Source organism: Moschus berezovskii, chromosome 6 (genome assembly GCF_049115385.1).
Source record: "Moschus berezovskii isolate FMDL1 chromosome 6, NW_MosBer_1.0, whole genome shotgun sequence".
Lineage (NCBI taxonomy): Eukaryota > Metazoa > Chordata > Mammalia > Artiodactyla > Moschidae > Moschus > Moschus berezovskii.
Genome location: NC_142465.1, coordinates 32,595,686 through 32,611,485, shown reverse-complemented (window position 1 = coordinate 32,611,485; position 15,800 = coordinate 32,595,686). Strand labels below are relative to the sequence as shown.

Sequence of the window (15,800 nt, the reverse complement as noted above, 5' to 3'; positions counted from 1 at the left end):
AAACTGATAATTCCTGAGTGCTTCTGGGGTAGGACAGAAAGTAATTATATCTTTTACATCTAGTTCATGAAACTTGTGGGTGGTGGGGTGAGGAGAGAGAAAAAAACAGGATGGGAACAGCAAGACCTTGTAAAGGCTGAGTCAGGTGATGGGCAAATGGGTACTTGAGATAAGATATGGGGTGGGGGGAAGAAATGAGGATAGAAAGAGGAAAGGAAATGGGGGTAATTTGGGGGAGACAAGTCAATCGGAAATTACCAACAAAACCTCCTGTATGCCAACTGGGCTGTGTGAAGGGGAGATGGACCTTGCAAAGTGAGCTGGTTGTCTACTTGATGTAAACAGAGATTCCAGGCATCACATCTACATGCCGTGCTCCTAGGCTGTTTCCTCTGGTTTGGACTACTGTGCTGACCCATGACAGTTCCCTCCGCTTTCTCGCCTGCTTTTCCTTGTACAGTCCACTTGTCCTGTGGCAGCTGGAGAGAGCTTTTAAAAACACAAATCAGGTGATGTCATATCCTATCTTGAAACCCTTCAGTGGCTTCCCAGTGCATTTTAAAAAATAAAATCCAAACACCTTATCATGGCCTCCCAAGTTTCATCATGACCGGCGCCTTGCCCACGCTCCCTGATAACCTTTCCAGCTCTCTCACCATGCATTCCTGCATTGGCTCTTTCTGTTTCCTCAGTACAACCAGCTCCTCATTCTACAAGAGCTTTGTTCTTGTGGTTCCTGGGATTTTCTTCTACCCAAGTCTTCTTGTGACTCAACTCAGGTGTCACCTCTTCAGAGTAGCTGTCCTTGATCTCCACTCACAGTTACTCTCTGTCATATGATTCTGCTTTAGTTTTTATTCATTTATTTTTGTCATACCATGCAGCATATGGGATCTTAATTTCCTGACCGGGGATTAGAACCCATGACTCCTGCATTGGGAGTGTGGAGTCTTAACCACTGGACTGCCAGGGAAGCCCCTGATTCTGCTTTACTTTCTTAATAGCATATATGACTTATATGATATGGTCTTGTTTATTATCTTCTTAAATAGAAGCATTATGACGGGATGGACTGGGCAGAAAATCTTTTTGTCTACACAGTGCCTGGAATAAAATTGATGTTCTGAGTGAGTGAATGCCTTTCCTGTATCCACAGCCAGTGTGCCTCTCTTAAGGAGCTCATGGTCTTGTCAGTATTAGCCCAGAGTCTGAGATGACCATTGCTTTATTACTCTCCCCATTTAAAAGTCTCCCATTTCTGCAATCGTGCCTTTGCTCAGGTGTACTAGCTGGAAAACTTTCCCCCTCCTATCTACCTAGAATACTCCATTTTAATCTTTAAGGTCTGCTTTGTATCAGTGGGCTTCTCAGGTGGCTCATTGGGCTTCTCAGGTGGCTCAGTGGGTAAGGAATCTGCCTGTAATGCAGGAGATGCAGGAGAGTTGGGTTTGATCCCTGGGTCAGGAAGATCCTCTGGAGGAGTGCATGGAAACCCACTCCAGTATTCTTTCCTGGAGAATCCCATGGCCAGAGGAGCCTGGTGGGCTACAGTCCATAGGGTCACAAAGAGTTGGCATGACTGAGCACACACGAGCACTGCATCACTATCAGAACTTCACTTAGTCTTTTCTGCTCACAACGCTCACGCAGTCATATTACTTCTTCCACCCCTTACTTGTGAAATCTACATGTTCATCTCTGCTGCTAACCTGCCAGCTCCTTGTGATGTTGCTTCTGAAAGTTAACTTGCATGAGTGTGCGCCATGTGCCAGGTACTGCGCCTAGTGCTTTCCATGAATTGTCTCAAGCCTTTCAATAACCATGAGATTCACATGCTCTTCTTTTCCTTATTTTCCAAATGAGGAAACCAAGAGATGATGTAACTTCTAATAAGTGGCAGGGCTGACCCTCTCCACAGAATGTGCCCTTAGTCTACATGACCATAACTTGTGCCTCTGGCACCTAGACTGGTGCCTGGTTCAGAGTGAACACTTTAACACGTTTGGGAAGATATGTGTGGCAAGTGTGCAAAGGATATATTAGAGTGGGAAGAGCTGGGATGATGGAGGACAGCTAGGTGGCTGTTGGTGGAATTTAGAATGAGTTAACGGCCTGAATTATTGAATTTTGATGAGATCTCTGAAGGTGGTGGGTTCTTAAAGGACATGATAAGAGTGGAAGAAGATCAGAAAGCTTGAGGGAGAACCTCTGGTTTGGACTGGAAATTTGTAGCTTCAAATTCTCCTGATCAGCATTTTCAGAATCAAGCAGAATTTCTGGAAGAGAAGGCTACAGAGGTTGAAACTGTCAGCACTTGAGCCAAGTGGTGCTGGGAATCTCAGGGAGGCTCGGAGAGGGCACAAATGGTAAAGGGAGGTGCAAGTGAATTAGGGCAATTACCAAGGCTTTTACGTGAGGCAGGCCGGCTCAGACTGGGAAATTTTGTAGAAATCTTCAGAATAACAAATCCTGGTGAATGGGTAGTAATTAGGAAACTTTGCAGATGGGAAGAGAGGCGCACTTTGTGTTTAAAGTGGACCTGGAAAAACTCTTGGATGCTAGTGCCTGGTGGCCCTGGCCCGCGTTGCTGCATGTCTACTGAGTGAATGCATGCATGTCTCTGTACAGAGCTGGTGACTTCTGAGTGTCATGGTCAGTTCATGGGAAGCAGTCAGTATGTATCTGCTGAATGTCACTCAACAGAAGCGTCAACCACAGCAGCTTCTCCTCTCACTGCCTTGCAGTGTACATACAGTCTGCGCGCCTCCAGCCTCTCCCGCCTCACACTAGGTGTTCTTTCCTGTGTGGGAATTGAGGGAACCAGGAGCACTCTCTCTACCTGGTGCTATCAGCTCTACTGGGGAACTTCAGTAGGAGAGGTGTGGGCTTTCCTGCCAAGCAGAGAATTGAGGTAGGCTGGGGATACAATTCAGGTTGCAAATTTACTTCCTTCTGAACTTGTAGATAATTGTCTTTGCTCATGGTTTGCCTTGGTAGGGTGGACAGGGCTCTCAATTAAGCCTATCACAATGGTAATCAGAACACAGAAAAGCAACATGTTTATTCTAAATCTGCTGCTAGGTAACAGCAACAAATCCGAGATAATGGAGAGGTTGGTTGTTTCCCATAAGGTAGTAACAGGTTTACTCTGATCTTGCTAGTTAGGAAGCCATGATGTAGTGTCTATTGCTGTCACTTTCACACATTGGAGAAGGAAATGGCAACCCACTCCAGTGTTCTTGCCTGGAGAATCCCAGGGACGGGGGAGCCTGGTGGGCTTCCGTCTATGGGGTCACACAGAGTCAGACACGACTGAAGTGATTTAGCAGCAGCAGCAGCAGCAGCTGCCCTAACAAATGACCACACATTTATTGGCTTAGAACAACACAAACTGAGTATCTTACAGTTCTATACTTCTGATTTCCATCATGAGTCTCACTGGGCTAAAATCAAAGTGTTGGCGAGGCTATGTTTCTTTCTGGAGGCTCTGTGGGAGAATTTGTCTCTTTAACTTCAGCTTTGTGAGTCTCCTGCATTCCTTAGCTCAGAGTCCCCTCCCTCAGCATTCAAAACCAGCAACACAGCATCTCTTAGGCCCTGCTTTTGTCATCAAACTTCATTCTCTGGTTCAACTCTCCTACCTCCTTCTTCCATTTTTAGGGACCCTTGTGATTACATTGAATCCATGGATAATCCAGATAACATCCTTATTTTAAGATCCGCTGATTAGTGACCCTACTTTCATCTGCAACCTTAATTCTCCTTTGCTGTATAAAGCAACATATTCTTGGGTTCCAGGGGTTAAAATGTGCAAATCCTTTGGGAGCCATTATTCTGCAAACTGCAATGTGCTTACTAGTAAATTGTACTGAACAGGAGTGACTCCAAGTGGGGTTCAATAAAAAAGAAAAATCACTGAGAAACCAGAGTCACTTTGCAATTTTAGGCCCCTAGCGGCCTGCTGAAGAGTCAGACTAGGAAACTCGTGGGTGCTCAGGAGCTCATGGCCCCTGAGAGGAGGTCCAGAACAGCTGCAAACAACCTCGTGGAACCCCCTTTTCTTACTATCCATTGTCTGCATCCAGTGAGGAAGTCAAATTGAGGGCATTAGAGAGTTGATCTCTGGGTCAGATTCAGTGATGTTGTTTACAAGGGGTCAGAATTCATGAGCTTTCTGGATAAAAAGGAAGTTGAGAGTGAAGAGATGGAGACCTATATTGGAACTCTGGTCAGTAAAGGCAGTGTGAAGTACAAGGATTTAAGAAGGTACCAATGTGACAATCTTGAGCTGTTTTCACTGTGGACATTAATCCATGATTAGGTGGCCTGAGTTCTCTAAAATGACCAGGTTCTTTGCTTTTGGCGATGTTCAGTTCAGTTGCTCAGTCGTGTCCAACTCTGGCCTCCCTGTCCATCACCCAAACTCCCGGAGTTCACTCAAACTCATGTCCATCGAATTGGTGATGCCATCCAGCCATCTTATTCTCTGTCGTCCCCTTCTCCTCCCGCCCCCAATCCCTCCCAGCATCAGAGTCTTTTCCAGTGAGTCAACTCATCGCATGAGGTGGCCAAAGTATTGGCGTTTCAGCTTTAGCATCAGTCCTTCCAATGACACCCAGGACTGATCTCCTTTAGAATGGACTGGTTGGATCTCCTTGTGGTCCAAGGGACTCTCAAGAGTCTTCTCCAGCACCACAGTTCAAAAGCATCAATTCTTCGGTGATCAGCTTTCTTCACAGTCCAACTCTCACATCCATACATGACCACTGGAAAAACCATAGCCTTGACTAGATGGACCTTTGTTGGCAAAGTAATGTTTCTTCTTTTTAATATACTATCTAGGTTGGTCATAACTTTCCTTCCAAGGAGTAAGTGTCATTTAATTTCATGGCTGCAATCAGCATTCGCAGTGATTTTGGAGCCCCCCAAAATAAAATCTGACACTGTTTCCACAGTTTCCCCATCTATTTGCCATGAAGAGATGGGACCAGATGCCATGATCTTTGTTTTCTGAATGTTGAGATTCAAACTAACCTTTTCACTCTCCTCTTTCACTTTCATCAAGAGGCTTTTGAGTTCCTCTTCACTTTCTGCCATAAGGGTGGTGTCATCTGCATATCTGAGGTTATTGATATTTCTCCTGGCAATCTTGATTCCAGCTTGTGCTTCTTCCAGCCCAGTGTTCCTCATGATGTACTCTGCATAGAAGTTAAATAAGCAGGGTGACAATATACAACCTTGACGTACTGATGTTAGTGTATGTAATACGTTATAGTATATAATGTTAATATAGAGAGACTCAAGTTGGAGTTCCTCCTGTCTCAGCCCTTGTGAGATCTTACTTAGCCTTGATTTAGGACTGTTGTGAGGGTTGAGATGATATATGTAAAGCACAGTGCTAGGTATACAGTCCGGAGAAGGCACTGGCATCCCACTCCAGTACTCTTGCCTGGAAAATCCCATTGATGGAGGAGCCTGGTAGGCTGCAGTCCATGGGGTCACTAAGAGTCGGACATGACTGAGCAACTTCACTTTCACTTTTCACTTTCATGCATTGGAAATGGCAACCCACTCCAGTGTTCCTGCCTGGAGAATCCCAGGGACAGGGGTGCCTGGTGGGCTGTCGTCTATGGGGTCGCACAGAGTCGGACACGACTGACCTGACTTAGCAGCAGCAGCAGCAGGTATACAGTCAGTGTTCTGTAAATATTTGTTCCCAATATTAATTATAGAAACTCAGCGTGCTGATTAGAAACCCTGAAAGTCGCTTCTGTGTTTGATTTAAAAATGGTTGTGCATTAGAACTCAATCAACACTTGACTCTTATTGTTGTGGGGTGGGTGGGGTAGGAGGCTGTTATCCGAAAACATTGGATAAAAGATGAAAGTGGTCTTTGGAGGTGAAAGGGTCTGAGGCTGACTGCATGAGAGGAAGCAGAGCTGAGTTTGGCAGGACTGCCACCTCTCAAGACCAGAGTAGAGCCACAGGGAGGGGTCAGGGAGAGGGCTCAAAGTGGGCTCCACTGCCTGCTTCAGCCTTTGTGGTTGCTTCAAGGATCTGGGGCCATTATGTAAGACTCAGCCCTGCCTCTGCCTTTTAATTTGTCCATTAACTGTAAGTGAGAAGCTAGTCTGCTACTCAGCTGTAATTCATTCATTTTTCAAGGCTCATAACAATGCTTTCTTTCTCACAACGTGCCTTGCAATTTCAATGTTTTAATGTGTATTTAACCCTCTTAGTTCTTTTTATCTTACTTAATCCTTTGGGTAGGCACCCACATCAATTCACATTTATATTGTGAGTCACGGTCATGAGTCAGGAAGATGTACAGAAACCGGGTCGTTTCTCCAGTTCACCCTTCTTTCCCTCCCCTCCTCCTTTCCTTTTTCTCCTAAACTTATACAATGTGGTTCCCATGATGCTAATATTTTCTGAGTCACAAGCACCCCTGAGAATCTGATGAAAGCTATGGAATCTCTCCTAAGAAAAATGCATACTCGCACATAATCCTCTGAAGCCCATTCATAGGAATCTTGGAAAATCATGGTTAAGAAATCTCTGCCATAAATAAGATCAGTATCAGAGGTCCATACTAATCAAATGGTAAGGAATCCACAATAAGCACAGACAACTGATACTTGATGTTCCTTTATTTTCATGTTTTATGATTTTAAGCAAAGCTTAATATGTTTGAAATTTATCCAACATTTTAAGGATATTCCAAAGTAGAGAGACTTGAAAAATGAATCATCATGTATCCCATGACCTGGCTTCAACAATGAACAGATAGCCTATCTTATTTCATCTATGTCTCTGCCGAGTCTCCAAACCCCACACATTGTATCGTTTTGTTTCATTTTGTATCATTGTACCACATTGTATCATATTGTATCATCTATATCTCTACCCAGTCTCCAAATCCCAGACATTGTATCATTTAAAAATTTAAGTATATATTACTAAAGATTAAGGACCCTTTTTCTTATTTTTTTATGACATGACCACCACATCAGAATATGGGCATACCTTGGCGATACTGCTGGTTCAATTCCAGACTGCCACAATAAAGTGACTACTGTAAAGCAAGTTGCACAAATTTTCTGGTTTCTCAGTGCATATAAAAGCTATGTTTATATTCTGCTATAATCTATTAAGTGTGCAATAGCATCATATCTAAAAAATGTACATACCTTAATTGAAAAATACTTTATTGCTAAAAAATGCTGACCATCATCTGAGCCGTTAGCAAGTCATAATGTTTTTGCTGGCCGAGAGTCTTGCCTTGATGTGGATAGCTGCTTATGGGTCAGGACAGTGGTTGCTGAAGGTTGGGATGACTGTTGTAGTTGCTTAAAATAAGACAACAGTGAGGTTTGCAAAATCTATTGATTCTTCCTTTCAGGAACAATTTCTCTGTAGCATGCAATGCAGTTTGATAGCATTTTACCCACAGTAGAACTTCTTTCAAAATTTGAGCCAGTCCTCTCAAGCCCTGCTACTGCTTTATCAACTAAGTTTATGTAATATTCTAAATTCTTTGTTGTCATTTCAATAGCATCTTCCCAGCATCTTTACCAGGAGTAGATTCCATCTCAAGAAGCCACTTTCTTTGCTAATTCATATGAAACAACTCCTTATCTGTTCAGGTTTCATTGTGTGGTTCTAGCAATCCAGTCCCATCTTCAGGCTCCACTTCTGATTCTAGTTTTCTTGCTATTTCCACCACATCTGCAGTTACTTCCTCTTCTGAAGTCTTGAACCCCTCAAGGCTTCATCCATGAGGTTTGGGATCAGCCTCCTCCAAACTCCTGTTCATGTTGATCTTTTGACCTCTTCCCATGAATCATGAATGTTCTTAATGGCATCTAGGATGGTGACTCCTTTCCGGAAGATTTACAATTTACTTTGCCCATACCCATCAGAGAAATCACTCTCCATAGGCACTACATACATTATGAAATGTATTCTTAAATAATATTACTTGAAAATTGAAATGACTCCTTGATCCATGGGCTACAGGATGGGTGTTGTATTGTTAGCAGGCATGAAAGCAACATGTCATTGTACATCTTCGTTAGAGCTCTTGGGAGACCAAGGGCATTGTCAGTGAGCACTAACATTTTGAAAGAAATCTTTTTTTCTGAGTGATAGATCTCAACAGTGCTTGGCTGATGGTGTTTGACAGTAGTTCTGTTTTCTTTGGTAAGACACAGAAGGTGTATGAACATTTATTCAGTGACTTTCAGTTCAGTTCAGTTCAGTTGCTAGGTCGTGTCTGACTCTTTGTGACCTCATGAATCACATCACGCCAGGCCTCCCTGTCCATCACCAACTCCCGAAGTTCACTCAAACTCATGTCCATCGAGTCAGTGATGCCATCCAGCCATCTCATACTCTGTCGTCCCCTTCTCCTCCCGCCCCCAGTCCCTCCCAGCATTAGAGTCTTTTCTAGTGAGTCAACTCTTCGCATGAGGTGGCCAAAGAATTGTAGTTTCAACTTTAGCATCAGTCCTTTCAATGAACACCCAGGATCGATCTCCTTTAGAATGGACTGGTTGGATCTCCTTGCAGTCCAAGGGACTCTCAAGAGTCTTCTCCAGCACCACAGTTCAAAAGCATCAATTCTTCGGCGATCAGCTTTCTTCACAGTCCAACTCTCACATCCATACATGACCACTGGAAAAACAATAGCCTTGACTAGGCGGACCTTGGTTGGCAAAGTAATGTCTCTGCTTTTTAATATACTATCTAGGTTGGTCATAACTTTCCTAGACTGTGATTAACCAAGCTAAATTAAAGTAACAAGCAAGTTGATTTTCAACCTGAGTTTTTCAGCTGATTGACCTTGCTCTATACAGATTGCTTTTATAGTCTTAGAGTCAAGGAATCAGTCACCCCTCCCTCTCCCACTTCCTCCAGATTCTGTGTTCTGTGCTGTGTCAGGCATCTGTGGACAGTATTAGGCCTTATAATTAGTTGGCCCCTGTCCTCTGGATATTACAAACCTGTGGGGAAGCCAACGTGAAAAATTATTCATGTATATGTATATGGGTATACATATATGTGAAGTTTTATGAGGAAACATATCGGGGTCCAGCCCCGATATGACCCAGGGTATCCTCGGGATGAACGGCATCGGCGTTAGAGAGAGAGAGAGAGAGAGAGAGAGAGAGAGAGACAAGGGCTGATGATTCCTTGGTTTACGCTGGAAACCAATAAAACCCCAGCACGGGGCTTGCTCTGTTTACGTAGGCCGCAGGCGCCCTCTCGAATCACTTGAGGTACCCCACCAGGGCACCCCCTCGAGTGGGTCTTAGAAACCCAGGCAGATAAGTAAACTCAGAGGGCCCAGCGCTCCAAGGATCTCAACCAGAAAAAGGAGAATAGAGAAAAGGACGGAAAAAGAGAAAGAACGACACGGGGAGACCAAGCTTCAGTGAGCAAGGCCCAAAACTTTATTTTCCAGTGCTGCTTTTATACCCTAAGTTATGCGCATAAGAAACAAAGAAAGGGAGGTATAGATTCACACCAAAATCACGTGGGGTCAGCAGTCTTGACCCTTATCAGGATCAGGGCTTATTTTTGTATATCTCGTGATAAAAGTTTTTAGGTGGTTTACATCATCTTCTGGCCAGGGGGCCTGCTAACAGTTTATGGCCCTCTCTCCTAACAATAGGTTAGTTAGCAAGTAAAAGACTTTTCTTTAAGGTGACTTTCCTAAAGTTAGGTGCTAGACACATAACAAAGTTACATTCCTATAAGGCACCGGTGTAGTGAGCTGCAAGAAAGGAACTTATTAACTTAAGATCTGATGTGGTTAAGTCAAAGGATTAATATATTTCCAAGGATACAATAGATAGAGGAAACTGCAGCAAGCATTGATTCAACAATGAAATCTTTTCTAGTACTATTCTAGTGATTTTAACTTCTTCAACAGATTCCTGTATTTTAGGAGCCCGGACAAACTTGTCATGCAAGTTAGAAAGCTATCAGAGGGGCTTGGATTGGAACACTCCTATTAAGCCGAGGAGAACTTTTAAACTACAGCTCTGAATTAATGTTTTCAGAGAAAGGTGGTTGGGGGGAAGCCCCTGTAAGTATTAGAGGACTTGGTAAGAGGCGTAAGATAGTAAAGCAGTCAGACTCCAGTTTTCTTTGGGGTAGATGCTCAGGTAAGTCCAGGGGGTTCCTCGAACCCTGATTAGCCTTTGCCCGTCAGGCCTCTTCCCCAGTTGACCTTTGCCACGGGTAGGATTTCCCTCGCTGGCTCCCGGCAGAAACATAAGATGATATGAGAAAGTTTGGAAAACTGACAAATATTCATTCATCAAAATATATTGGATACTGTAATTAAAAAGACACATGTACCCCAATGTTCATTGCAGCACTATTTACAATAGTTAGGACATGGAAGCAACTTAGATGTCCATTGACAGATGAATAGATACAGAAGTTATGGTACATATATACAGTAGAATATTACTTAGCCATATAAAGGAACCCACTTGAGTCAGTTCTAGTGGATAAACCTAAAGCCTGTTATATACAGAGTGAAGTAAGTCAGAAAGAGAAAAATGAATATATTAGTGCATATTATGCAATCTAGAAAAATGGTACTGATGAACCTATTTGCAGGGCAGGAATAGAGATGCAGACATAGAGAACAGACTTGTGAACACAGTGGGGGAAGGAGAGAGAGGGTGGGACGAACTGAGATAGTAGCAATGAAACATATACATTACCATCTGTAAAACAGATAGCGAATGAGAAGTTGCTGTATAACACAGGGAGCCCAACCTGGTACTTTATGACAACTGAGAGACGTGGAATGGGGTGGGGGTGGGAGGGAGGGTCAAGAGAGAGGGGATGTGCGTGTGCTTACAGCTGATTCATGTTGTATGGCAGAAACCAGCACAAAATTGTTCAGCAAGTATCCTCCAATTAAAAATGAATTTAAAAAATGTATTGGATACTTACCACATACTGGACTTGGTACTAGATGGTACATGATGTCAACAAAAGACCCAGTACCTACCCTCTTGGAACTTACAGGAGGGCAGGCTACTTACAGTGGTAAACTACTATGTTAGGCTCTGGGAGAATAAAAAGATGAAAATACATGGTTCCTGCTATCAGGAAATTCACAAAGAATAATTAAGTCTAAAATAAAGAGTTTTTTCCACCAAGAAATTATTCTTCAGAAAGGACTTGACTTTTTATGAGCACCTTTACCACTTAGGTGGAAATGAAACTGACATGCTCTAGAAAATTGACTCAAAGCATCTATGGTATTGAGGAAGACATTGATGTTAAAGATGTATTGAGGGTTGTAAATAACATTATTTTATAAAATGTGAGAAAAATAGTGTTTCTAAGTTAACTGTTATTTTATGTATCTGTAATTCCTCAATTTTATTGGTAAATATTTCAGTATGAGTACTAAAAGATTAAGATTCTTTTAAAAAAATAACCATAGTGCCACCTAAAAGAGAAAATAACAATTTGCGAAAATAACTCTTTGTGACTTTGTGAACTGTATGGAATATAGTCTGCGAGGCTCTTCTGTCCATTGGATTCTCCAGGCAAGAATACTGGAGTGGGTTGCCATTTCCTTCTCCAGGGGATCTTCCTGACCCAGGGATGGAACCCAGGTCTCTTGCATTATAAGCGGATTCTTTACCATCTGAACCACCAGGGAAGTCCCAAAAGGTAAAAATTCTTTAAGCATAGTACCACCTAAAGAGAAAATAACAATTTATTTAATGTCATGAAAGAAAAACTTCCAGTTGTCTCAAATGTTATATCCTTAAAAATTATTTTATCAATAACTAAAAAATTATTTTTGTTAGTTTGTTTAAATCAAGATTCAAATTAAGTCCACACATTGTGATTGTTGTCTCTTTTGATCTATTGGTTTTAGGTTCCTCTGTCTCTGTCTCTCTGTCTTCTTGCAATTATTTATTTAAAAAAAGATGGTGGGGAAGGATTTATTCTATAGCTATAGAGTTTCCCACAGTCTGGATTTTGCTGATTATGTTCCTGTGGTGGGGTTTTTCCATGGAACTGTGTTTCTTTGTATTTTCGGGAAATTGGTTTTGGGCTTAGAGTTTTGATCAGATTCAGGGACAATTTATTTGGTAAGATTACCTCATGGTGGTGATAAGGTCTCCCATTAGGAGGCATAGTGTCTGTTTGTCTCTTCTTTTGTGATGTTAGTGGCCTTGAAAATCAATGCAGTCCATTAGGGACTGTAAAATGGCAATGTCCTAATGCTAACATTCTTTTTTCATTTATTCTTTTCTATAATAGGAAACTTCTCTCATCTACTCTATGGTATCACTGTAAGGTACAATTTATAAAGGAAAGCCAGGATGAATTTTCACCAGTTTGCAAAATAATGAATTGGTTTGCTAGTATTGGGGCTTCCCTCATGGCTCAGCTGGTAAAGAATCTGCCTGCAAAGCCGGAGACCTGGGTTCGATCCCTAGTTTGGGAAGATCCCTTGGAAAAGGAAACGGCTATCCTCTCCACTATTCTGACCTGGAGATTTCCATGGACTGCATAGTCCATGGGGTCTCAAAGAGTTGGACGTGACTGAGTGACTTTCACTCAGTAGTATTGCACTTCCCTGGTGGCTCAGATGGTAAAAGAGTCTGCCTGCAGTGCAGGAGACCCGGGTTGGATCCCTGGGTCAGGAGGATTCCCTGGAGGAGGGAACGGCAACCCACTCCATTATTCTTGCCTGGAGAGTCTCTTGGACAGAGAAGCCTGGCGGGCTACAGTCCATGGTGTCGCAGAGAGTCAGACATGAATGAGTGACTAACACTTTCAATTCACTTTTCCACTTGCTAGTATTATTCTCCAATGTTGACCAGTTAACTAATTTTTAAAGTGACATGCTGAACTCATGGATTTAAATATATTTGATACATTCAATCTGCTACAGTTATCACCTTTACTGATGCTCAGATTGTCCTGTGTTAGCAAGGGCTCTCTCTAAGTTGGACCTTGAGTCCTTTTGACATAAACCTAGTTGTCTTTGAGTGCCTTTTAGCAGAAAATGATATTTTAAGAGACCACAATCTAGGTGCTCATGATACTTCTTGCTGCTGACTGGTAATTTTTTCTAGACATTTTGTCTGGACAGAGCTAGGAAATATAAATTTATAAACTTTAAAATATTTAAAATTATAAATATATCATATATATATTCTTGTTGATATTTCCAATTCAAATTCAGGACTCTATATAGTTTTTACTTAACTTCTGCCTTACAACTGTATCTCCTTTCACCCCTGCTGAGAACCCCAGGTCTCAGTCACACTGAGAGTGCCAGGGTAAGTTCATATAATCATTTGCTGTATTTCACCGTACAGAACAGTCTCCGAAAAATAACACCAACACTGTAACCAACAATATAATAACTAAAAAGCAGTTTCAGATCTTTTAAAATTCTTTTTGTTCTTAGGGTATATGTCACTAAGGATGTTCAATCAGTTTATCGTTTTAAATTTATTTGGAATAATTTCTCTTAGAATAGTTATGCCACTGATTTGGCCTTTGTTTTCATTTTCTGGGAATTGTTTTTTAAAATTTTGTTTTTTTTTTAAATAAATTAATTTTGTTTTAAAATTTTCAATATAAGTCATCTTTGAAGAAGTTTAGTCTTTCCATCCTTGTCATCTACCCCATTGCCTCCCTCCTCTGTAGGTAACTACTTAAAATTATCTCTTATGGCTTGTTCTTCCTTTATATGTTTTTAAGTATAAGGAGATATTTTTGTTCCAACACCCTTTCTTAGCTAAAAGTTAGCAAATTAAACAGTTTTGTCCACCTTTCTTTTTATTTTTTAAAACATAGGGGACATAGATGATAACTATAAAATAGTAAAATTGAACCTAAAGCTGGAACGTTGAGCAGGGTGGAAGGATGGTGAGGATTTGGTGTGCTGGAGAGGGGGTGAGCCTGTTAGATGACCAGACAGTGTGAGCAAAGGCGTGAAGATGGGCATGTGTGTGCTGCCCGTGGGGTCAGAGAGCCGGGCTGGAGTTGCAGGTTTGGTAGAAGAAATTGATTGGCAGGGAAATTAGCTAAGATCTTCTTTGAAATAATTCCAGATCTGATAAGGGTCTTGATAAGGTGTAGATGCCATTACATTTATTCTTTTAAGAAAAATTTACTGAGCACCTCCTATGCGAAAAATCCATTGGGTGTTGGGGAAACCATGGTGAGGAAGACAGATATGGTCCTTTCCTGAAGGAGCAGAGAGATTTCATTTCTAAGGAGAAATACAGTGTACTTTGGGAGCATATAAATGGAGGGTAGTCAGAAAAGGCTTCTAAGGAAGTACCTTTAGGCTGAGATTGGGATGATGAATAAGTGTGAGCTGCTGGTGATGGAGATGGGCATAGCAGGGAGAGGGTGATAGTTCCAGGCTGAGGGAACAGTGCTCAGGGAAGAATATGAGTGTGATTCTATAACTGAAAACAATGTCCACTCTGACTGAAAGGGCAGGAGAGTGGGCGATAGGATGAGAGTTGAGAATGAACCTGAGAGAATTGCAAAGGAGGACTTGATAAGAAAAGGGAACTGTTTCCTGGAAGGTATACGATGGGTACTCAATACATGGAATAGATGAATAAGTTTGAAATTTTAAACGTGGGCTGAGAAATCATGGAACCGTGGAGCCATGGGTAGGAATAAGTAAATGAGCACAGGATGTTAGTTTGGAAGAAAGATTCATTGGGTTTTAGACACATGGATCTTGAGGCATGGCATCCCATTGGCTTGTCAAATACTGAACCTTGTAGCTTCAGTATACTGTTGAAATTGCAAGACTCAAGCATGGGAAACAAAAGGTAGAGTGCTCATCCTTGGGAATTATGGTTGGAGGAAGGAGATGAGCCTTAGAATGGGGCAGAGGAGCAGGATGGAGTATTTCAAGGACAGAGTGGTAAATAGGCTTCATGCTGCAGAGAGGTCAAGGAGACCAACACTTTTTGGCCATGCCATGCAGCTTGTGGGATGTTAGTTCCCCAACCAGGGATTGAACCTGGGTCCTTGGCAGTGAGAGTACAGAGTCCTTACCACTGAACCACCAGGGAATCCCCTCAAAGAGACCGGCTTATACCAAATGAGGCAATGTGGCTGACACCACTTGCAAAATTCCAATACATTGTCTATGGGTAGAGTCTGGAGGTGGGAAAGACATGGGATCCATAGTTACAAGACCTCGGCTCAATCCTACTTCTGCCTTTTACCATGTTTCTGACCTTGGGCAATAATTCTTAAAGTTTTCCGAGTCTCAGGCTGTTTATTTATGAAATGCCATGTTTGCATCTCAGAGTTATTGTGAGGTTCAAATGGAAAATATCTGTAAACCATTGGGTTTTCCCCTTCAGTTCAGTTCAGTTCAGTCACTCAGTTGTGTCCAACTCTTTGCGACCCCATGAATCACAGCACGCCAGGCCTCCCTGTCCATCACCAACTCCCGGAGTTCACTCAAACTCATGTCCATTGAGTCGGTGATGCCATCCAGCCATCTCATTCTCTGTCGTCCCCGTCTCCTCCCGCCCCCAATCCCTCCCAGCATCAGAGTCTTTTCCAGTGAGTCAGCTCGTCAGTGTTGCATAAAGGGTAAGGCAAACACACAATAGTTGAATGAAAGTTCAAATGAATGTATGAGCATTACTGTGGCTACTAATTTATGTTTCAACAGAGACCGGATGAAGAAGCTGTGGTGGATCAGGGTGGGACCAGCACAATTCTCAACATCCACTATGAGAAGGAAGAGTTGGAAG

General features: G+C 42.3%; 1 protein-coding gene and 1 non-coding gene across 3 annotated transcripts in view; one reads left to right on the top strand and one right to left on the bottom strand.

The window, feature by feature from the left end:
• The window catches only part of SLC4A8 (solute carrier family 4 member 8), an 81,872-nt gene that overhangs the window by 2,084 nt on the left and 63,988 nt on the right, over positions 1-15,800 (top strand). For both annotated transcript variants that reach the window (XM_055395538.2, XM_088836899.1), the window contains exon 2: positions 15,719-15,800. In XM_055395538.2, coding sequence (XP_055251513.1) covers positions 15,719-15,800 — 82 coding nt within the window. The remainder of the gene's footprint in view (positions 1-15,718) is intronic.
• On the bottom strand, positions 15,032-15,104 carry TRNAE-CUC (transfer RNA glutamic acid (anticodon CUC)). The gene has a single exon. It is a non-coding gene; the product is annotated as a tRNA-Glu (tRNA).